A 23588-nucleotide genomic window follows, 5' to 3' on the forward strand; every position below is an offset into this window, starting at 1 on the left:
CCCGCATTGGGTCAGGATGCCAGTTGGGCATCCTGGAGTTGGGCTGATAAACCCACGGGTGGCTCAGGACCAGGGGATGGGGCAGCTGGAGTTGCAGCATCTCTGCCTGTGGCCAGCTACTGCGGTGATGACCCTCAGCCCAGGGCTCACCCTGGTCTCAGACCAGGGATCCAGAGGGCACCCCCAGGATGGGCCATGCCTCCTGAAGGCCAGCACAGCTGCCGGTCTCAGGAGCTGCTTCCTGCTGAGCTTGGGTGAGGCCTCACACCGGGCCAAGGATCAGGGCCCCACGTTACTGGCTGGGCTCCTCGGGAAACTCACCCCAGTCACCCTCCTCAGACCCCCAGTCCTGACAGGCCCACCCACGCTCATCAGACCCATCTGCCCCCTACCATTCATCCATCTCCCTTCATTCCCCCTCGTGCGGCCCTCCCAGGATGGGAGGCTCCTTCCCGAGGTGTGGCAGCCTGACAGCCCACTGTGGGGGGGTGGCAGGGAGTGGCATCTCCAGGTAGGTGCTGTCACATGCCCAGGGCCCCACCTTTGGCACAACGTAGTCTCTCATGGTGTCACTGGTGGGATAACACTTGGAATCGTGTCACCACCGATTAACTGGCTTTGTCCTTCCTCACCCCACAGAAGGACATGGCCCTGAAGCCACACGAGCGGAAGGAGAAGTGGGAACGTCGCCTTGTCAAGAAGCCCCGTGAGTCAGAAAACTGCCCGTCTGCAGAGCCTGGTGAGAACGGGCGGCCCCTGGAGGCAGGCAGCTCCGAGCAGGACCTGGAGCCCACCTGCGACCGAGGGGAGAAGAAGGCCCCGCTGCAGCCCGCCAAGCAGGTGAGCGCTGGGCCCTCCCACTCCGAATCAAGGGCTCCCGGGCGGCCTGGGGGCCACAGCCGCACCTGGACACCACCCATCGGCATCTGGGCCTGCCTGGCAACGTGCTCCATCGTTGTCGGGTGTGGGATTAGGGGCACACGTGGACTGGGGCCGGGGGCAGCCGCCTGCTGGAAGTCTGAGGGTTCTGAGCGGAGGCAGGAGGCACCCCGGGAGGGGGGTGGCAAACCAGGCCAGGAACCCAGGAACTGGGGGCAGGGGGTGCTTGGCTCGGGCGGGGCTGGAGGGCGCACCCGCGGATAGGCTGGCCCCGTTTCCCCATTGCGTCTGTCAGGCTCCGCCGACTGTGGGGTGTCCAGCGTGTCTGTAACACGTGGGGACCGGGCTCATCGCTGGGTGCTCTCCACGTGCTAAACTTACGCGAAACGCAGTGGGTCTGCAAGACAGGGAGGGAGTCACGTCAGTTGTGGTTGGTGGACCAGGTGCAAGGAGCAGCCCCGCTGGGAGCGGGCCCTCGGTGGGAGGAGCCATCCTTGCTGTCACCCAGAGCTCAGCTGGCATGGGGCAGGGAGACTGGGGCCAGGGGCTTTCTCCCAGAGTACAGGGTTCTGTCCTAGGTGTCGGCTCAGCACTACAGCTGTTTTCCTCTCCAGGGACTCACTGGTTTGCGCCTTCTTTTCCGAGAGGGGTTTTTCTTGGTGTTTCACACTCCACTTTCAACTCCCTTGGGGATTGGAATGCTGGTGAGGGGGCAGCATGTCTCAGGGGCCTGGGCTGGATGGGGGGTCTACAGGCACACCTGCCCAGGTGGACACGTGCTCTTTCTTCCATGCAGGTGTGCTCCCCAGAAGGGGGGCCGCTCCCAGCCAACCACTGGGACCAGAACGGCCCGGCCCAGCGCCAGCAGCAGCTCCAGCCCAGCCAGCCCCAGGGGTCACTCCCAGCCCCGTGTCAGCGCTGCCAGCCCCGTCGGGCTCTCCCGGACCCTGGGCAGCCCTTCCAGCCCCAGCGGCCACTCCCGGGTCAGCGCAGCTGGCCCCAGCGGTCACTTCTGGGCCCAAGACAGCCCAGCCAGCCCCGGCGGTCACTTCTGGGTCCAGGTCAGCCCTGCCGGCCCCAGCAGCTGCTTCCAGCCCCAGATCAGCCCTGCCGGCCCCAGCGGTCACTCCCGGCTCAGCCCCGCCAGCCGCGTTGGGCACTCCTAGCCCCCAGGCAGCGCTGCCGGCGCCTGCGCTCCCTACTGGCCCCGTGGCAGCGCTGCCGGCCCCTGCGGTCCATCCTGGCCCCGTGTCACCTCTGTCGACCCCTGCGGTCCATCTTGGCCCCGTGGCACCGCTGCCGGCCCCTGCGGTCTGTCCTGGCACCATGCCACCTCTGTCGGTCCCTGCTGGCCCTCTGGCACCGCTGCTGGCCCACGCGGTCGTGGATGGGCCCGTGTCTCCGTGGCCAGCCCGGCAGGGCATCCTCAGGACAGCGGTGCCGGCCGCTTCGGTCACTGCTAGCCCAGTGCCAGCGGTGCCAGCCCCCACAGTCACTCCTCATGCTGCGTCCACGTCGCCGGCCCACCAGCTCACTCTCAGGCCAGTGCTGCTGCCCCCGGCGGGTGTCCCTAGCCCCGTGCCAGCCCCGAAGGTCCCTCCTGGGCCAGCCCAGCCGCCCCCGGCGGTCACTCCTGGGCCTAAGTCAGCCCCAGCAATTAGTCGAAACCCCAGAGCAGCCTGGCCCCCCCAAGCCTTCACTGTTGGGCCCTGGACAGCCGTGCCAGCAAAAGCGGCCACTCATGGACCCAGAACAGCCTCACCCACCCAAGCGGCCACTCTTGGGCCCAGAACAGCCGTGCCGACGAAAGCGGCCACTTTTGGGCCCGAAACAGCCCTGCCAGCCCCTGCGGTCACTTCTGGGTCCGAGCCAGCCCTGCCAGCCCCAGCCGTTACTCCCCATACCTGAGCGCCCGTCACTCCTGGGCCGGCCAGCCCCACCCCGCCGGCCTCTCCTGGGGCCCCCGAGCCAGCCACGGCAGTCCCTGCTGGACCTGGTCCGGGCCCATCAGCCCCAGCTCTCCCTCCTGGCCCCGGGCCAACCCTGCCGGCCCCTGAGGTCACGACGGACTCGATCCTCCACCCCTGCAGTGGCCCGCCAGGCCCCATCTGTGAGCCCTGGAGCCTGACGCTCGTTTTCCCAGACCACCCCAGGTGTGGCTGTGCTGGGCCGGGCCAAGGCCCCCTCAGCCTGTGGCCCGAGATGTGTTGTCGGACTGGCCGGAGGCCTTCTCCGGACAGGCCGGGCCGTTTGCGGCTGGAGGCTGAGGCCCAGCAGACAGGAGCCCCTGCAGGGCCACCAGCGAGCTGAGGCCCCCCACGCCGGGAAGAGCGGAGAGGACCACAGCGCCTTCCCACCTCCCACCAGGCTGGCCCCCGCCATGCCCGCTGCTTTGTGACGCGCACGCCCCCGGGAGAGAGCGCACAGCCACCCCCAGGGGCTCAGGCTTGTGGGGTGGGGGGTCCCTTGGCATCTGTCTGTGCCTCTGAGTGCCCACGTGTCCTTGACGTTGGCCTTCCGTGCCCGGGTGTGCTGCGCAGCCAGTGTGTGAGTGTGTGCGCGCGTATACGCGGCGTGTGGTCTGCAGGTGTCCGCGTGTGCGTGGAGTGTGTGCCTGTGTGACTTCGGGGGGCGTGCCGGCTGTAGGCCTTGCCCTCCTCGGGCCCCACCCCGTCTGGCCAGTGTGCGTTCCCGCCCCCCACCAGGCAGAATGTGGGCACAACCAGAGCCAGGCCTGAGGTCCTGCTGCTTCCCTCTGCAAAGGGTGATGTTTGTCCAGTGCTAGAGTCCTGTGACTGTGGAGAGGGGACACGAGGGGTGCTCAGGGCTGTCTGTGGTTGAGTAGCAACTGCTGCTGAGACAGGAGGCCCCCCGTCAGCACTCTTCTTCCACCCCAGTGACTGAGCACTGAAGCCGGGGGCAGTCTCCTGTCCACCCCCCAGCTTTGGACCAAGAAAGCCTGCAGGGCCTGAGGCCATTCCCACAGTGTCCCCTCCCAGCATCCCATTCGTCCCCTACAGCTTTCCGGCGCCTGGCCCCCTAGGACGTCCCCTATCAGGACAGACCTCACACTACAAAACTTTCTCTGCTGCCCCCCACTCCCACCCGACCCGCACCTGCGCTCAAGGGTCACCACCCCTTGCCCCTGACGTCTGGCTCAGGGCAGCCCCACGCTAGTGCTCCTGGAGTCCTGGGCACAAGGTGGGAGAGCAGCGTCGGCCACCAGGGATGCCCTGGCCAGGCTCCCACTCAGTGCTCTGTGCGCCCAGTCTCATCCGGCTGTGACAGCCACCTCTAATACCGACCCGGTTCATGGAGGCCACGGAGGTGCCCCCCGGTTTCCAGACCCGAGCCTTCCTCCCTGCTTGGTCATGAGGGCCCTGGCCCTCCGGGGGTCCTGACACCTAGAGCAGAGCCTACAGATAACCTGGTCTCCCTCCCAGAAACATGGGGCTTATTTTTCTGATTAAAGAAAATAAAAAGTGCTGTGCCATTATTTTTATAACAGCATCAGTGTTTGTAATTTAACAAAGTATGTGTCGTACGGGAAGTGATTTACTCCGACAAGTGGTTTTCTGCACATCTGGACTTGCCTGTCGTTCATTCCGTTCCGGCTGAGCTGCGGGAGAGCAGCCAGGGGAGGGGGCGCCTGGCCTGGACCTGGCTCACTGCGTCGCATGGTGTGGGCCTGGGGGCACTCAGCTGGCCATAATCGCCCTCCAGGCCTCCCTGGCAGCCTCCTTGATGGACTGGCTCCACCTGTCCTGTTTTGGAGCCCCGGCTCTGGAAGGGGTCTGTTTCTAGATGCCACTGAAGGCGCTTCTGAGGTCTGGTCGTTGACCCTTCACGTTCGTTCCCACTGTTCCCTGTCGTCATGCACTGAGGGTGGCAAGGCTTCAGGCCGCCCCCTCCCTCCCGCTGCCCTGACCTCCCAGCCCGAGGGGCAGCGCGAGCATCGCTGCACCGCCCGCGCCCCCGGCCCCGTGCTCTTGTCTGGGCGTGGCACGGGCAGGCCAGGACTGGACGGGTGCAGCTGCTGCCTTTCTAGGCCTTTCTGCTCTGGGCATGTTGGCTGCAGTGCTTGGGTGCCACTTAGTGGGGCAGACAGGACTGTCGGGGCACCGCCTCTGATGGCAGAAGGGGGGTGGGGAAGAGGCCTGAGCCCACAGGGACGCCACGGCTGGGGCCACCCTCCTTCTTCCCCTCCGGAAGTGCTCCGGCCATGGGGGAGCTCCGTGGTGACTGGGGTGGGGCTGTTCCCTGCGTGATCGCTGCTGAGGAAGGGGCTTGGCTTCCGCCTGAACCTGCAGGGGCCCTCTAACCCCTCCGGGGCTCCGCACGGCCGCGGCTGGCCTCAGGTTCAGAGTGCTGGGACCCTGAGGGGTGTGCACTTTGGCGAGGCACCCGCTGGCCACGGAGGAGACTGGACTGCGTGTGTCGTGTCCTGGGGGACCCGTGTTGCCATGAGAAAATATAGGTCCAGTGTGGCCAGATCTTTGTTTCTGCGAACAACTGGAAACCTGGGTTTTTCTGTGGATTCAGTGATTTTTGAAACTTTGGTGGCTAATTCTAATTTGATGACTCACTTTGTTGGCCAAAGGACACAGCTGTGTGGGCTCTGCATGGCCTGGTGGCAGAGGTTGGGGCCCTGGCAATTGACCTGGCCCCGAGGTCAGGGGTGTGGGGGGTGGCCCACCCCGTCACAGGGAGAGTAGGGCAGCCCAGCCTGATGGGTGGGGCTGGAGTGAGTCTTTGGGGGTGTCATGGGGCTCTGGGGGAGGCCCCATGCTGCCCCAGGGAGCCCTCGGACGGAGACCAGAGCCTGGGCACAGTGCTCTACTGGGACCTCTCCTCCGGCCCTGCAGCCCACCTCCCCTTCTGCAGACTGGGCCGTGGGGAGGGGACAGGCACCTTCTGGGCAGGAGCCCCTGACTCGGCGCCTCGTCCCTGTTAAACCTGTGATGGGCAAGGGCAGTGGTGGTTGTGATTTGCTGCCAGGTTGAAGGGGGAGGGGAGAGCAGGTGGTCCATCCAAAAGCGGCCAGAGGTGGAGCGTACTGCGCAGGTGCTTCGTAAGGAGACCCCTGGGGATCCGCCCCGTGGGCGGCAGGGCAGCGCCGGGAGGTGAGCGTGGGCGGCCCCTGACGAGTCCCCGGCCCTCACGGGGGACCGCACGCCACTTGCAGCGCCCGCCTGGGGCACCCAGTCCAGGCTGGCAGTTTCCTGGGGAAGACGGCTCGTCTGCTGCTGTGCGCAGGCCTTGCCCACGTGCGCGTGTGCACGCACCTCTTCCGAGCACGGAGGTGCTCCACACGTGAACGCCTGGTCGCTCCCAACACGGCCTGCTCCTTCACGTGGGAGACACTCTGGGGAGGACAGGCCCCTGGCCCGGCCGCTCCCCGCACGAGGACTTCGTCAGCACCTAAGGCGCCAACGCTGCGGATGCGTCCCGACTGAAGCAGACCACCCGCGCCCCGTGAAGCCTCTGTCCCAGCAGACGCGGAACGTGACTCAGTCCCCCAGTACGTTAGGAGAGGCAAGCGTGCGTCTGGTGTGCACAGACGTCTGGCTGGCCCGCCTCCTCCCAGCCAGGGGCTGCATTGACCGCAAGACGCCCCTAGCAGCTCGTCAGAGCAGGGGTGGTGGTGTCTAAGGAAGATGGTGTCCATGCCCAGCCACCTGCCCTTGCCTGGGGGGCTTGGCAAGAAACCTATCCCAGGGGTGGGACTGGGGGGCCTGAGACGGAGGGGTGCACCGCCCAAACCCCTGGAGGGGCCCCAGGGGCCTTGTCAAAAGGCAGGTCCTGACCCTGCAGACGAAGCTTGGAGCGGCGCTCTTGGATAGGACTGTAACAGGACCCACAGTGCAAGTGTGAAGAGAAGAGACAAAATTAACCCTAATGTATTTTAAATCCGTGTACCGTCAGCTCTGTGTATCCGCGGACGCAGCGGGCTGACTGGGCTACGTCATTTTCTATGAGGGACCTGAGCAACCGTGGATTTCAGTATCTGCAGGGGGCTCCTGGAACCAGCCCCCCACGGACACCGAGGGCCAGCTGCATTCCAAGTAGTATCGTTTCAATATGCAGTCAGTATGAAAACTATCAATGGGATATTCCAGTGTTTTTTTGTACCAAGTCTTGGAAAAGCAGCGTGTATCTTACTCTGCCCTTATGCAGCCCTTCTCAGTTGAGACTGGCCTCAGACTGGTCCAGTGTGTCTCAGAGCCGGCAGGCCGGGGAGGTGACCTTCCCAAGGTCACTTTCTCCCCACACTTGCTGCTCTTGTTGGTTTCCTCATTCTCTCGCTCAGCCAGCCTTGGTTTGACCCCTCACCACTGGACCGCAAAGCCGAGCGCGTGTCAGCCTAGAACCTCCCCTTGAGCACCAGGCCTGTGTATCCAGAGCCGAGACCCTCCACTCAGATGCCACGGCCCCCGCACTGAGCGAGAACAAGCCAGAACACAGCTCTAAAGCTTCCCCGCACTTCAGTGGGGAGCCTTGCGTCTGCCCCGGTGATTGGGCCAGAAACAGGGAGCAGTCTTCCACTGCTCACTCCTACCCAGGCCAGTCCTTCGCTTCTGCCTCCTGACTGTCCTTCTGAGCAGGGTTTCATTAGAAAATTCAAATGGAAACAAAAATTCACCGTATAGAATGTGTGGGGTGCAGCTAAAGTAGTGTTCGGAGTGAGACCTCCAGTTTCAGTGCTCGTGTTAGAAAAGAAGACAGGTTCAAGATCAGTGACCTGAAGAAGCTAGAAAGAGAAGAGGAAAGTATCCTAAAGAAGAAAGGGGCGAATACAAATGAGAGCGTAATTAGTGAACCAGAAAGCAAACAATAGAGAAAATAAAGCCAAAAATTGTTTCTTGGAAAACACCAACAAAATTGAGAACTCCCTAGTTAGACTGATCAAGCAAAAAAGAACACAGATTACCAATGTTAGGAACGAAAAAGGAACTACCACTGCAGGTGCTACAGACATGGAAAGGATGGCACAGAAACAATTTTATTCCAGTAATTGAACAACTTAGGTGAAATGAGCAAATTTTTTGAAAAATACAACTTGCCAAAACCGACATAAGATGAAATAGGTGATCTGAATAGTCCTGTACCTGTTAAAGAAATTGGCTTTGTCACCGGATGCCGTGCCTACCCGTCACGGCCAGCCCACCACCGTCTCACCAGCAAAGACAAGCTGACCCCACAGTCGGCCCAGGGGCTGTGTTCAGCGACCACGCCTGTGAGGCAGCGTGTTGCTAGTGCCGTTTTCAGGTGAGGGCACTGAAGCAAAAAACAAGCAATAGCAACACGAGGAAGCATCTCCGTAACTTGCCCAAGACAAGCAGGAAAAGTGGCTGAGCCAGAATTCAAACCAGGTGGCTCGGCTCCAGAGTCTCTGCCCTTGACCCTGACCTTTCCGTGGAAGACAGCAGCAGCTGGCCGGCCCCCGTCTCCCTGCCCTCTGCGGACAGTGAGGTTCCTCTAAGGAGCTCATTTGAGCATGCCCTTCCCTTGCTGAAAGCATTCTGGAAGGTCCCCTCCACCCTCGGGAAGTCCTGGCTCCTGGATATGGCCTGAGCTCCCCCCACCCCCCCCCCACAGCCTGCCTGCCAGCTCACTCACCCTGTGGCTCAGCTCCGGCACCACGCACCCCTCCGCGCACACCCTCCCTCCCCTGTGCCCGTGCCCCTCTCCCGCTTTTTTTTTTTTTTTTTTTTTAATTTTTATTTTGGCTGCGCTGGGCCTTCCTTGCAGCACGTGGACTTCTCTAGTTGCGGTGCGCGGGCTTAGTTGCCCCGCGGCATGTGGGATCTTAGTTCCCTGAACAGGGATCCAGCCCGCATCCCCTGCATTGGAAGGCGGATTCTTAACCACTGGACCACCAGGGAAGTCCCCCGTGCCCCTCTCTTCAGCTCACCCTTCTGCGGTGTGGTTATTTCTCATCTGCACCCCTCCACCAGGCCTGGTAACCCCGAGGCTGGCAGAGGGCTGGGCCCCTGGAGCCTCGGTAAATGCCGAGAGTGAGACAGAGAGGGACAGAGTTCTGGGTGCACTCCACGTTGGCCCGTCCGTGCTCCTCACCATCACATCTGTCGGCTGGGCCCATATTTGTTTGCCAGTTTGTTCAGGGGTTTTCTAATCACTTATAAGACAGTTTCCAGACTGGGCTGGGTAGAGTCCTTCCAGAAGATTCACACTTGACCTCTGGCAGATGAGCATCGTGGTGGGGAATAAGCTCTGACACCTACTAGCGGTGTGGCCTTGGGCAGGTGACTGCCCCTCGGTGCCTCAGTTTTCTCATCTGTACAGTGGGGTAATGACACCCCTCCCTAAGGGTTTTCGGTGAGTCAATTTAAAGTCAGAACCATTCTGGGTCCTGGCTAGCTGCTGTAAATGCCTGGCTCCTTTAATGTGGATGGTTTCTCCCACCTCCACCTGTTCTGAGGCCTGGGCTGCAGCTTGTGGGGAGGGGCAACCGCGGGGGGCTTTCCTGGGTCTCTCTTCATCCTCTCCCCCTCCCCCCCCATGCCGTCATCCTCATCGTCATCGTCATCGTCATCGTCGGCTCTGCGCCAGCCTGGCTGGGACCACACACGCGGAGGTGCAGTTCCAGGGTTAGGGGCCCGGGCTCTGCAGTGGCCCCAGGCAAGGACTCCTCCTTTCAGATGGCCTGTTTCCTCATGTGTAAAGTGGCGCTGTCACTACTGCATGCACCTCAGGTTGCTGAGATGAAAAACTGAGTTGGCGTGCACGGTCCGTGCTAGATACGCTTGTTTGCTGCTCTTATTGTGGTTACTGCTTTATCGTTATTCCTTGTAGAAGGGTTCCTCCCGCCTCCCGGGTGAGGCCTGGCCGGGCGAGGCTCAGCTTTGGCCTCCTTGGCAGGCTCACCTGGCCCCATCCTGCGGGGGGAATCCGGCGGCCTGGCAGGGCCTAAGGGCAGAGTGCTTGGCCTTTCCGTGGCTTTGGCATCTGTGCCCGGGGCCTGCAGCCTAGGGAGCCGCAGGCTGGGTGCCAAGGCGGCCTGCAACACGGGCCCCCACCCCAGACAGGACCCTCACGCGGACGGAGCATGGGGGACTTGCTGAGGGGCGCTGTTGGGAGGAGGGTGGAGGGGAGTGGACACCTGGGGCGCGGCCGGCACCCACCCCACGTCCCCGGCCCGCCGTGCTGTCACAGCCCGTTCGGCGTGTACTTCTTTGGGCTCTGTTGTCAGTCCCTGTCTGGACCCAGGAATGCCTCGGTGACTACGACACCCGTTGGAGTTCCAGACAGGCGTGACAGGAGTGGGGAGATTTGGGGGTGACAACAGGCCTGCCTGGAAACGGAAGGGGGCTGCTTTAGACCAGGGGATCGGGGCGGCCTCACCCAGGAAGTGACCCGAGCTGAGGCCCGAGTGACGAGGAGCCAGCTGGCCAGTACCCTGGGATGGGGGTGGCGCAGGGCCTGGGCAAGTGTGAATGCCACTCACCCACAGAGGGCCACTGGGGGGTTTTAAGCTGCACAGTGACATGAGCTGAGTTATGTGTTTCAAACTTCACACTGGAGGAGGGCTGGGCAGCTGCGGGGAGGTGCTTGTGGCTTGACTCAGCAGACAGATGGGGACAGCAATGGAGCAGGCTGAGTGGCTCAGCCAAAGAGTGGAGGCGAGATGGAGCCCAGGGGACCCTGCTCTGGTGGCACACACACCCAGAGTCCACTGGCACGACTGGGGGCGGGACACGGCACACTACCGCTGTCCCCCAGCAAGAGGGACCACACTCAGGCACAGGCAGGGTGTCGCGGACACTCACATGCACTTGCTTACATAGAGCTCCCAGAGCCTGCTGGCTCCCCGGGTTGTAGCCTCAACTCAGCCAGCGTCCCGTATACAATCTGTTGTACGTCTCCATCCCCCATCTGTCCATCCATCCATCAATCACCCACCTGTCCATCTGCCCACCCGGCCGAGTCCCAGGGGAAGGATGTGGAGCAGCGGGAGGGGTGGCCAGCCTCAGAGGGCAGCAGCTCGCTCCCTGACCCTGTGCTGGTGTGGGACCCCTCCTCACTGTGCCGGGCCCCATGCCAGGTAGTGGGGACTGAGGACCGCCCCTGCCTATTGGGCACTCGCGGTCCAGCGACCCTGCTTCACTCTCAGAGGGACACCTGGTGACGCAGGAGTGGAGGGAACATCGGGAAGGATTCCTGGGAGAAGCAGGGCCCACGCCCAGAGCCGGGGCTCCTTAGGGCTGACTGCATGGTTCTGGAGCCTCCACCCCCTCGCAGCCCGGAGGACCGCCCCCCTCCCTCCCCCTTCCCCGGGTCACCCGGCAGCTGCAGTACCACACTTCACCAGCAGGCGCTGCTGTCAGTCGCGGGCGCCAGCCTGCAGTGCTGCACTCGGGGTGACCGTCCTCCACGCGGAGCTGGGGGGTGTGCTGTGCGCATGCGGAGGAGAGGCCGTGCCGGCCGCCTTGTCGGGTGGGGCGGGGGCCCTGGCCTTCCTCGCCCACCCCAGCGTCTGACCCGCCCACCAGCCCCCTCGCGGGTGTGTTTGCCCGGTCTGCGAGAAGGGCCCCTCCCTGGGCCAGCCTTGCTCTATGGCCCCGCCCGAAGCCCGGGCTCCCCAGAGTGGAGGTAGAGCACAGACCTGGAGCTCGGAGGGTGGGGGCGGGGGGCTGAACAGAGTAAAGGATGTGATGTCCTCGCTGCTGTCACGTGCCAGGCGGGGCGGGGTGCAGGTTCCGTGGGGTCAGGCGGCCCCCTGAGCGACAGGGAACCGGGTACAGAGCAAGTAGTCAGGCGGCAAGGGGCTTCCTGGGCAGAGCTTTGGGTTTACAGCCCTGGGGCACTGATGTAGTGGGGGTGACAGGGGGGCTAGGCGGCGGGGCACCGGGGGGAAGGGGGCCCCATCCCCGGCACAGCCTGGGCCTCGGACCCTGCTGCAGTCCAGGCTTCAGGTGGACACGACAGGCTGTCGCCCCCCACTTAGCTGTGCCGGGCACCTGCTCCGAGGGGTCACGGAAGGCTTCGGAGCCCCCAGAACGCACTGGACACTGGGGACCGGCTGGAACGGGCAGGGAGCACGAGGGGGGGCGAGAAGGCAGGTGGGTTCTCGTGGATGAGCGCGGCGCGGCCTCGCCGTCCAGCCCGCGGGGGCCACTCAGGGCCATGGGCTTGGCCTGTGGCTGCCCAGTCGCCCTTGAGGTGCCCAGGGGAGTCACCTGGGGGGCCCACACGGTCTCTGAGACCCAGGCCCACGGTGTCCGATCCCTGAGGAGGCCCAGGAGCGCCTGCTTTGCACGGGGGGTGGTCCCTGAGAGGAAACTGGGGTGCTGGGAGGAGTGGGGAGTGAAGGAGGAGGAGCCTCCGCCGCAGGCCTGGGTTGCCATGTGGCCCCGGCACGGAGAGGCCGGGTGTGTGCACATGCGTGTTTGTGCGTGTTTGCTGAGTGGACACGGGATGGGGTGCCTGGGCTGTCGGGAGCCTGTGCTCGGTTTCTGCAGGGGCGTCGTGGAGTTGGCCACGGGGGCACTTTTCCCGACTCCCTTCTCGCTGGGATGTGCCTGACCCTTGCCCCACCTCCCAGAGCCTGTCCCCTGACTGGTTTGAAGGAGACTCTGGGTGGCCTCAGCCGCAGCCCCCTTTGCAGGGTTCCCCAGGGTCTGCACTAGGCCATCCTCCACCCCTTCCCCTCCCAGGCCTGCAGGTGTGGAGGCCAAGTGGGCCTCTCCTTATCCTGGAGGCCAGTGCAGACCGGCCGTGGGCCAGAGGGCACCTCCCACCCCTGGGGGGCAGGGGGGAGAGGCATGGGGCAGAGCCCAGAGCCCCTGAGAACGTGTGTGTACTCGCGTGCACTCCCGAGAGCTGCACGGGCGGATGGTCGTCTGCGGGCAGAACCGTCTGGTGGGGCGCCAGCTCCTGCAGCGGCTGTCGCGTGCGGCTGTCCGGGTTGTGCACTGCACAGCTCCGGGGCCGCCACCCCACTGTCGCCAGAGGTGGCGTGTGCATCTGCACGCGTGCAGCAGTCGCGAGTGCGGAGGGAGGGCGCCTCTGTTCCGTCTGCGCGGCAGGGCTCTAGGGGTCGCGGGGGCCCTGTATGCGCCCTGCTTCAGCCAAGGGTCTCGGCCGGGTGGTGTGCGTGCGGGGCACTGGGCAGGTGTCAGGAGCAGGTGGGCGATGGTCGGGATGTGGGCAGGAGAGGCCGGGTTGGGTTCATGCAGGGCCGTCCAGGGCTCTCAGTCGCCCTCGTATCTGTGCGCTCTGGTGGGTGCTGGTCTGTGAAGGGTCTGGACTCCCTGTGAGCCTGCTCACTGCTGGAGAGAGGGCTGCCGGGCGCCCCCAGCCAGCCCCAGGGCATCCCGGGCCCAGGGCGTTTCCTCTCCGCACCAGGGGGGAAGCCACCTGGTGTGCAGCTTGAGGGGCAGCCTGGGGACACCGCTGGGTCCCACCTCTTGAGCCCCTTCTCAGCCGCACCCCCTGGGCTGGCCGCCCGCCCCCCACACTCTGGGGGTCTGATCACCAAGTGGAACCACATGCTGCCTGTCTGCGGCCAAGTGCGCTTGGCGGCCGGCCCGGGAGACAGACGCTTCCTCCTGGGATGTGCCACAGAACCCAGGGCGGGGAGGGGAGCCCTGCTGGCCAGAAAGCCCAGGACCCCAGGTGCTCCTGGGGTGCTTCAGTCTGAGGGTGGTGCCCCTGACCCTGCTGGTCTGAGGGAAGTGTCCTCTCGCCACCCTTCTGAGGGCCGTGAGCTGACCCTGCCAGCTGGAGAGCAATGCCCTGCTTCCACATATCCACCCGTCCAAAGGGGAGTCCTGGCCCCGCCAGCCTGAGGACGCGTTCTGGTGGTGTGCCGGCTTGCACGAGCCGATTGGTACGTGCTCAGGAATTTTGCACACCTCGCGGAAACCGCTAGGGCTCTCCTCTCCCCAGGGAGCCTCATTGCTCCCAGCGGTGCCCTCCCCCCCCCTTCCCGATAGCCCCGTGACCCACCTCCTCGCCTTTCAGAAGTGTCACCTTCTCAGTGAGGCCCGCCCTGGCGACCCTTCTTTGCTCTTCTCCGCTGTTGTCCTTCCAAAGCACCTGTGGCCGTCTGCCGACCGTGTGCCGGCCTCTTTGTGGCTTCAGGAGGGCGGGGGCTTGGGTCTCTTTGTGTTCACTGCCCAGAATAGAGCCAGCTCATAGGCACGCAGTAAGCCTTGGGTGGGTGGATGGATGGATGGGTGGACGACGCGTGGGTGAATGGATAGGTGGATAGATAGGTGAACGGATGGTGAATGGATGGATGAGTGGACAGGTAGATGGGTGGATGGATGGATGGATGGGTGGATGGACGGGTGAGTGGATGGGTAGATGGGTGGATAGGTGGAAGGGTGGATGGATGGATGGGTGGATGGATGGATGGGCAGATGGATAGACCGCAAGGCCCAGGGGTGGGCACAGGCACAGGGGCTCCCAGCTGCCCTCCCAGGACAATCAGTGCCCAGGGACTCTGATCTTACCTCTCCAGCCCCAGCTAGAAGTGGAGGCATGGCATCCCTGGCCTTCTGGCATAGCTGGCTAGCAGCATTTCTGAGCCGCTAGGAAGCAGGCGGGGCTACAGGACAGCCAGAGCCCAGCTTGGGCTGTTTGGGGTCCTGGCCTAGGAAGAGAAGGTGACCAGCCATCCCAGTCCAGGGTTGGGGTGGTTCCCAGGGCACAGGACTCAGTTTTACAGGACTTTCTGGGAAATGGGGCTTTCAGAGCTAAAACTGACTGCCTGAGGAAGGATGACAGACCCCAGCCTGCCCCCCTCTGCAGGGCACCACCAAGGAGTCAGGATAAGGCATCCTCTCTGAGGCCCAGCTTAGAGAGGAGGAGACAACTTGTGTGCATGTATGAAGTGTAATGTGGCATCCTCCCGCCTCACATTTCAGCTGTGTGTGGGTTGTTCTTCAGCCTCTGCTTCCCCTCCTGCTTCGTTGGGTGTCCTTGTGCAGTGAGCAACCTGCACAACTATACACAGCGGCCCTGCGCCAGGCCTTTCCTGTCCTCGCAGTGTCTCTGGGTCCAGCCTTCTTCTTCTTGGGCAGGGACCCTGCTCCGAGCCCAACCCGAAATACTGTCCCCCAGCAGTGAGTTGGGGCTCATGGGGGTGATTACTAATGATCAGAGCTGTGAGTCTCAACTGGAGCCACAGCAGAATCCCCCAGAGGGCCTGATGGCACAGCAGGTCTGGGGCGGGGCCTGAAGGTGCGCGTTTGCATTGCTAACCAGCTCCTGGGTCCTCCTGCTGCTGGTCCGGGGACCCCACTTTGAAAACCACTGGACTAGGGCGTTTGTTTTCTCACAGAGGCTGCCTGCCAGCAAGGCGGTGAGGAAGGTCCCCCAGGCTCCCATGTTCCCTCCTTTTGGTGAGGCCTGTCACGGGGTCCAGAGGCAAGAAAGGCCCATACCTGCGGGGCAGTTAGAGCCCACTGGGGACAACAGGGACACCTGGTGGCTTCTCGGTGCTGGAGAAGGGTTCCGGCTCACAAACAGAGCCTCTTACCCCCATAGTGCCTGTGAAGGGCTCTGTCGGCACCCCCATTTCACAGATGAGGAAACAGGCTCAAGCACAGTCAGAAGAGGCAGCGCTGGCCCAGGGGCTGGGCATTCACCGCTTGGCTGAGCACGATGGAGCTAGTGAAGCTGGGGTGCCACGGGCTCACGATGGGGGTGCTCCTGCCTGGGGTAGGACTGGAACCCCACCCTGGGCCTGCCGTGGGGAGCGAGGGTGGTATTGAGGCCTGGGCTCCCCCCGGGTGTGGCTGTTCCAGCTTCCCAAGAGGGTCCTTGCACCCAGGGCCCGGGCTGTGGATGGACACTGGTTCTGTGTTTTGTCATTACACTCTGCTGGCCACACAGTGTAGGGGCCTGTGGCTTTGGGGAGTTGTACCCCATCTCAGGGCTTAGGTTGGCCCTGGGGAGCAGGGGCTCTGAGGGGCTGCCTCGAGAGAGGCTTCTGGCCGAGCCCACCCTGGGGTCTGCAGGAAGAAGGGCTCAGGCCATAAGGGGGTTTCCTGGGGACTCGAGAATATTCCAGAGCATAGCTGGTCCACCTTGCTGACCCGTCCTGACCTTCCGCCCCGGCTGGGGTCTCTGGGGCTGAAGGATGCTTATGAAAAAACGGCTGGGTGTGGAGGACTGGGCCTGCCTGACCCCGGTCGTGGCGCAGCTTCTGAGCACTCCTGAGCTCCGCGAGCTTGTGCGCTGGGCTGCGAGGCCTGGGGGTGGAGAGGGGGGCAGGCCGTCCGCACGCCCCCCACGCTGCCCCACAGGGACAGTGGCAGCCCCTGGAGCAGGGGTCATCGGGTGCTAGGCAGCGTGCCGGCCGAAAGCCACGGCCTCGGTCTGCTGCTAGGAGACGTCAGACACGCAGACGAAGGTGTGGGCCGTCAGTGCGTGTCCAGACGAAGCTGCGGGAACGTTCCAACACAGGGAGGCTGGAGAGACCGGGAGGTGGTGGGATGGCCGAGCTCAGCGGGTCCTGCCGGGAGGGCACCAGGAGCTGGCAAGACATGGGTGGAGGCTGGCCTGGTTCAGGGGTGGTGAGTTCCTGGGCCTGGGAGGGTGGAGGTCTGGGGCCGTGATGGGCACCCCTGCCCCGCAGTTTTGCGAGGTTTGAAACTATTTCCGAGTAAAAAGAAAGATGCAAGCAGGATTTGGGTCCACTTTCCACACTGTCACGTAACCTCTCTAGGCCTTGGTTTCCTCCTCTAAAGTGGGCACAAAGCATCTAACAGGGCTTTTGTGTGAGGAGCAAAGAGCTGAGGGCCCGCCAGGTCTACAGAAATTCTGGCAGATACATGACCTAGCAGCACCTGTCCTAGTGAGTACTACTTGCTTCGTTCTGCAGATGACAGAACTGAGGCACAGAGAGGTTGAGTAATGGCCCTAGGACACAGAGCGGGGAGTGGCTCTGCAGACCTCGCAGCCCTGACTGCCCACCATGGGTTGTGGTGAGGACTGAAGGGGCCCGGGAGTGGTGTGCATGCCGGGAGCGGGGGTGAACTGCCGCCGGCCTGTCTTGACGCCCCCTGACCGGCCCTGGTGGAGTGGAAAAGGGCAGGGCGGCCCATTGGCCCGCTCCGCATCCAGGAGTCTTTACAGTCATCCACTGGGCCAGCGAGAGGAAAGGAGAGACCGAGCCGGCAGCGGTTCATGCTGCTGAGTGCTCGCCCTTCGCTCTCGGAGGCATTTCTTTCCCATGCTGGGTAGGAATGGGCGGTACTGGGTTGTAAATGTTTGGCTCTGCCCCTGCCGCCCCCTCCCCAGGTTTCAGCCCCGAGGGACCGGCTCGCGGAGGGGGGAGGAGCCCGAGCCTGGCTGTGCCCCGGCCCCACCCTGCAGGGTGTTTGCTGAGCCCGTGTCTCCCGTTCCCCAGATGAAGGTCACAGTGTCCAGAGGGGGCGACCACAACAGTGACGGCGACAGCGTCCGAGAAGCCACCAGCTCCCGGAGGAGCAGTTCTCGGGACCAGCTCAGTGACGTGAGTAGCCCAGCCGCTCACCGGAGCATTTCTGGGTCCCTGGGGTGACTGCCAGACCAACCCCCAACCTTCAGACACGGCAAGCCGTTTGCTTAGGGGCCCAGAGTCTCAACTGAGGGTTTTGTGCTCACAATTAGCATCTGCCTTCATTAAAACATGATTTTTCACTAATTAGGGCTTCCCCGTTAGGAGGGATTTGAATGAGGCGCAGCCACGAGGCACTGGCCAGGGCCCGTGGAGGCGACCGTGCTGGGGTGCAGGTCCTGTGTCCCGCTGGGGGCGGGCTCGGGGTTGGTGCCAGGCAGGCATCCGGCAGGGATGTGGATGGGGAATGACTCGCACAGATGTGTTTATTAAGAAGGGTAGGGGGAGCGTCTCTGGCCCGGTGAGCAGGTCTGGAACTGCAGGGAACAAGCTGGAAGCGCTCCCACCTGCCCAGGCGGACCGGCCTGTCAGCTCAGGCTGGCAGTGGCCTGCGTGTCCAGCATTCCAGGTCTCTGCCTGGATGCTGAGGTGGCCACTGGGGGCCACGCGGAGGGGAGGCTGCCCCGCCGAGGCACAAGCTGGCCTGTCCGGGGACACCCTTCGGTGTCCTGCCTAAAAGACAGGTCCCTGAGCTCAGGTCCCGGGGTGGGTGTTCTTGGGGCCCAGTGTGGGGATGACCCAGGCAGGCAACACACAGGAGCTGCCGCTGGGATTTGGCCCACAGTGGGGATGCTGGGTGGCCCTCCAGGGCCCCTGGGTCTCCCTGGACCTTGGAGAAGGGGATGGGCAGGTGATGTCAGGGCTAGGGGTGGGGACAGAGGGGCCCCAGGGGGAGGGACGACTCAGGCAGAAGGGTTCCCAGGAGGAGGCATTGCTCCTGGAAGAGGCCTTTGTCTTCTTGACCCCCAGCTGCAGAAGTGGCCGCAGAGCAGAGATGGGTTTTCTGCAGGGCTAAATGGAACGAGTCGTCTCTCATTATCATTTAAATGGGGGCTGGGGGAGGGCGGGCACGGGAGGCCGGGAGGAGGGCCTAATTGCCCGGCTCCGATCTTGTTGCCACAAGATGGGAAAATAGGCTGGTAATTGTCTGGGGCCGCGGGGGCTGCCCTAGTTCGAACTCCTCTAATTGCCAGCCGCAGTAAATGAACGGAGACAGATTCTGAGCACAGCGCCAGCGGTGTGAGGGCGCAAGCTTGGGGGCAATTATGGCACCCTACCCACCCCCATTAGCAGGGCCTGGGGCTGGGCCACCCCTGGTGGTAAGGGACCCCCACTGCGGTGAGCTCGGCCTGGCAGACCCCCAGGGGCTGGCCCGGGCCGGCCAGGGTCTGCCTGGGGCGGGGAGGGGTGGCCTGGCCTCAGCTGAGCAGAGCAGAGCGGGCCAGGCTGCAGTGGTCACCCCTCCCAGAAGAATCCGGGCACCTGGACCTCAGCGCGGCCTGGACCCTGGTGACCTCAGTGCGGCCTGGACCCTGGTCTGTGGGTCCCACACACCTCAGACAGGCCCGCCCTCGCTGACTGCGCCAATGTCCCCCGCACACACACCTGCCCGGTCACCATGTCCTGTCCGCCTGGACCTCAGGGCTCAGCCCTGGGGAGCTGGTGAAATGCACTTGACTGGTCTCTCCCATCGGATCCGAAATGCCCTTTTGAACCAGAGGGAGCTCCATCAAGCATTGTTGGGGTCCCCTCACAGGACCTCTGGGGTGGCTGCCAGCCTCCAGGCCACAGCTGACCCCCACATCTTGACATCTGAGGCCCCAGTTGCCCAGCTCCTCCTCCAGGAAGGCTTCCCGAGGTTTCCCGCTGGACCCTGTGACCTGGGAGGCTGGTGGGTGGTGAGGGAAAGGTCGACCTGAGCACAGAGAGGGGGTCGACCCCTGGCCCAGAACCCTGTGTGGAAAGGTGGGGTTGGTCCTCTGGGAGGGGCTGAGATCTGGCCAAGGGCTGAGCCCGTCCCCGAGGAACGTGGGGAGGCCCCGCTGGGCTGGACCACATCTCCCGGTCTGGGGGTGGAAGGCTCCTGGTGCAGGTCTTCAAGCCAGGCCCCAGGCTGATCTGGGCTCCATGGTGCTCGGCGTGGCCCCAGGCCAGAGTTCCAGCAAAGACCCCGGAGGGGGCTGCCGGGCTCTGCCTGCTCAGGTCCTCGGAGGAGAGGGTGGCCATCAGGGGCTGCCGCCGGTTCCTGACTGTCCTTCTTCCTTCCCTGCAGAGCTCGGCGCAGGCGGTCTCAGGCAGAGGTTACTCCGTAAGTGTCCCGCCCTGCTTCTGCTGTCTGCTCCCCGCACCCTGGCCCTCAGGAGCCCCGACTGTGCCAGGCGCTGCCCCCAGGCTGGAGGGGGGGCTGGTGCAGGTTGGGGGTGGGGCCAGAGTGGGCGGAGGTTCCGAGGGAGCATCCCTCCTGCAGCCCTGGCCTGCGAGGAGTGTGGGTGGGCCGGACACTCTGCCTCTGGGTCCTGTGGGGCAGCGCCTGGTGTCAGGGGTCCCACCCGTGGAGCAGCTGCCCCCCAGTGCCCTGACACCATCTCCCGGACCATACTCGGCCGGGCCGGAGAGTCTGGACCGGGGTGTGCGGCCCCAGTCCCTTAGCTGTCGTCTGGGGCCCAGGGGCAGGAGGGGGACGGCCTGCTGCCGCCTGATACTCCAGCCAAGGGGGGGCCCCGTCCCTGTCCCCCAGCCTCCTCCTCACGACTTTATTTCATTTCCTCTTAAGTATCAGGAGGACTGTTAATGACACCATAAAACCCAGAGCTCCATAAAAGCCATTTCTGCAGATTTACAGCCGTTTCGGCTCATTGGAGGGCAGGGTCCTGGGCTCCGCCCGCCTCATCCCCGCAGCCCCTGATTTACTGCGAGTTCCAGAGTTCCAGGATTTGACAGGCAGCCTCTCTAAATCACAGGGGCTTTTTATAGGGTGTGTAATTAACCCATTAATTCCCCGGGTGGCAGGGACAGCCATGGATCCCTGGCCGTCCTCTCCCCCAGCTCCCCGACCCCCAGGGTCCGCTGGCCCAGGCAGCTCTGCCTTCTGCCTCTAACCCCGGGCCAGGCCACAGCGTCTTCGAGCCTTTGACCTGGGGGGCTGGACACTTCTGGGTGGTGGTCCCGGGGCCGCCCGAGGGGTGTCTTCCTGGGGAGGCCTCTGCCCTCCTTGGGCAGCCTTGGTGCTCTCATCTCTGGTCACGGTCATGGTCGATGGCCCGTGCTGCTCCTTCCTCCCGCGGGCCTGGGCGGTCCTGACACACCAGCCTCCCCTGGAGCTGACTGTGTTGGCAGTGGCATTCAGGCCAGGAGCTGGGCCAGGACCAGGGCTGTGGGAGATGGTTGGCAGTGTGGTGCAGGTCGGCACTGGGGCGAGCTGGCACGGTAACGGGGACAGTGGGGGCCAGAAGGCCCACCGGCCTGCATCGGTCCCAGAGGGTCCAGGAGTCCCGAGAGGCTGGGCCCAGGGAGGCCCTGTGTGGAGCTTCCCGCTGTGTCTGAGACGCCCAGGGCAGCTGGGGTCTCCCTGCCCCAAGTCTCCTTGCCAGAGCTGCTGGGCGGCCCTTCTGCTTCCAAATCACCATGTGTCATTCGTGGTTTCTCCCCAGAACGCTGCTTTGAATGTTTCCTGGAGAAGAACCTGTAATTAACATGCCAGCTGCTTGCAGCTTAGCTCCCTGCCGCCGCTGCACGGGAGTGACAGATGGTGGCGGGCAGGGGCCCAGCCTGCTCTTCAGCCGTGGGGTTCCTGAACCATGTCTGCAGACGCCTGCGTGTGCGCACCAGGCCCTGGCGTGAGCAGATGTGTCCGCAGGTCCCTGACGTGTGCCAGCCAGCGCTGCAGGGCACGCGTGGTCAGCCCGGCCCTGGTGGCCCTCTTGCCCAGTTGGCGTGGTAGCGGGGGGGCTGCCCCTGGGGCTGGAGGAATGGAAACGGGCCCAGAGGACCCTTGCCCAGCAGGCAGCGGCTCGGGGCTGGGGCCAGGCAGGCGGCCCTGCCAGGAGCCAGGGGGCTGGGGTTTGGAGGCCAGCTGGGCCGAGCTCAGGGCGGCTGCAGTCCTGCCTCTAGATCCAGATTTCACTGTGGAGGCCTCAGACACACCTGAGGGTGCCACTCAGGTTGGGGGCCATGTCTGTGTGTGGCTCTCAGTGAAAGGGGAGTGTGTGTTGTGTACCCCTGTGTGTTGACATGTGTCGGTCACATGCACGTGCCTTGAGGCGGTGTCTCTGTGTGGCCGTGCGGCTGCACGCCTACGCGTAGAAGCGTAACGTGTTTCTCTCTGGCCATCTGTGTGTGTGTCTGGGTCTTGTCCTCTCGAATGTCTGTCTGGAGGTGCCCGGATGTGTCTGTGGATGTAGCAGGTGGGTGTGTGCCTGCCACACGTGTGTATCTGCATGTAAGTGTCCATCTGAGAGCCTGTGTCTGGACGTGGCACGGGTGCCTCTGTACATGTACAACTGTGATTCTGCAGTACGTGTGTGTGTGTGTGTGTGTCTGGCCACGTGGCATTGCGTGTAGGTGTGTACCTTGGCCTGTGTGTCCCTTGCCGCCTGTGCGTGTCTGCAGTTGGGGCCTCAGGCCCAGCAGGGGTCATGCTTGTGCTTGCCTCTCCTCGACAGCGTCCCTCCCCCCGTACTAGGTGACAGGGCGGGGGGCGGGGGCATTTGTCATCTGACCTGGTTTATAGACCGTACTTAAAAGAGTTTAATTTGCCGAGATTTATCCCCAGCAAATCCCCAATTATCGTTCATCCCCAACAGCGTCCGTCCCAAAAGCTCCGTGCAGCCTCCCCAGCCCGCCGTCAGAGGTGCGTTAGCGGCATAGGATTACTTAGAAAGTAATTTTCCTAATTTGGCTGCTTGCAACCAAGGACACGAGGATTCGTCTCCCGCCGAAGCTGGGGACTTGGGGCTTTCCTCTATTAAAGAGAAATGAGTATCTAGACTCCTGCCGAGGCGGGAGGCCGGCCCTGCCCCCACCCCGAGCGTGCTGCCCGGGGACGGGAGCGGAGGACGCCGAGCAGCAGTGACGCCGCAGTGACCCGGGCAGGTGTCCCACGGCCACCCTCCGGGGTGGACGTTGTTATCCTGGCGATGACTGCCCACCCTGTAGATGAGGACGCTGAGGCACGGGGGCAGAGACCCCGCTGCAGCGCCCACTGTCAGGAGGGGTCTCTGCTAAGGGACCCCCGGCACTGGCCACACCCCGGCGTCCCTGCCGTCCCCTCCCACCCAGCCCCGCCCCGCCCCGGCCCGGCCCCTGGTTGTCACCAATGGGAGGAAGCCTGCCCTCCACCTCGCCCGCCTGAGGCCAAGGCACAGCACCTCTCCCACCCTCACTGGCCAGTCTCAGCTGAGCCGCGGTCCTCCCGCCCTCCCCTGGGCTTGGGTGCATTTGTTTCTTCCCTCCTCCCCTCAACACACCTGGGTTGAGCGTCTGCTCTGCACCGGTCACCGCCCACCGCCCGTCGTGGCGGCTGGAAAGGAATCAAACAGCCAACGCCCCTGCCCCGGGGATAAGTAGCGTCCCCCGTGGAGGTGGTGAGCTCTGCGGAGGAGTTTGCGTGGCGTGGCGGGAAGGCCTCCCCACCTCGCCCTGACACCGGAGCGGCCCCGACACACACGCACACACCGGGAGCGAAGGCCCTGGGCCGGGGGGCCCACGTGTGTCGGGAACAGTGCGGGGGCGGCCAGTGAGCCTCTAACTCCGGTTCCCAGTAGAGCGGCGGAGGGCTGGGAGGAAGGGGCACCTGCCTGCACCCCGGCCTCCAGGATGCCCAGGCTCACCTGGGTCGGGCGGGGCCCCACCTGCCGAACCTGCCGGAGTGGCCCCCATACACACAGATACACAAGGCATCGTTAGCTGATGGGCGTGACTGCCTCAAGGGGGTTTCTGGAAGTGACCTCTGAGCTGCCGATCTCACATCACCTGCACTGCAGCACCGGCCCCGGGTCTCAGGGACCGCCACACCTCGCATTCCTGGCGCAAGTGGGCGAGTAAGACGTGTCAAGGCCCAGCTGGCGCCCTGCCCCGGGGCCGCGGAGGGGACTGCTGCTGCGCCCCTGGCTGGGCCCTTCCCCCTGGAGCCTGGGCACTAGGGCAGAGTTAAAACTAGCAGCTGGCGTGGCCCAGACAGAGCCGACACGAGGGCTGGCAGGGCCCAGGCTGGCGCTGTGCCCAGCCAGCTGTTGCCGAGGACGTCTGTCTGGAGGGGCGGGGAGGGGGGGCACAGGGGCTCATTGTCGAGGAAACA

General features: G+C 63.9%; 1 protein-coding gene across 9 annotated transcripts in view; it reads left to right on the forward strand.

Annotated features, from left to right (window-relative positions):
• Positions 1 to 23588, forward strand: part of FBRSL1 (fibrosin like 1) — an 86489-nt gene that overhangs the window by 15662 nt on the left and 47239 nt on the right. For 8 of the 9 annotated variants that reach the window (XM_082354749.1, XM_082354742.1, XM_082354744.1 and 5 more), the window contains exons 2-4: positions 640 to 840; positions 17264 to 17368; positions 19566 to 19601. In XM_082354749.1, the coding sequence (XP_082210875.1) occupies positions 640 to 840; positions 17264 to 17368; positions 19566 to 19601 (342 nt within the window). Of the gene's footprint in view, positions 1 to 639; positions 841 to 1675; positions 4385 to 17263; positions 17369 to 19565; positions 19602 to 23588 lie in introns of those variants that run through there. The other variant, XM_082354751.1, reaches the window with a different exon arrangement.

The sequence above is a fragment of the Balaenoptera borealis genome (genome assembly GCF_965194805.1).
Source record: "Balaenoptera borealis genome assembly, chromosome: 14".
Classification (NCBI taxonomy): domain Eukaryota; kingdom Metazoa; phylum Chordata; class Mammalia; order Artiodactyla; family Balaenopteridae; genus Balaenoptera; species Balaenoptera borealis.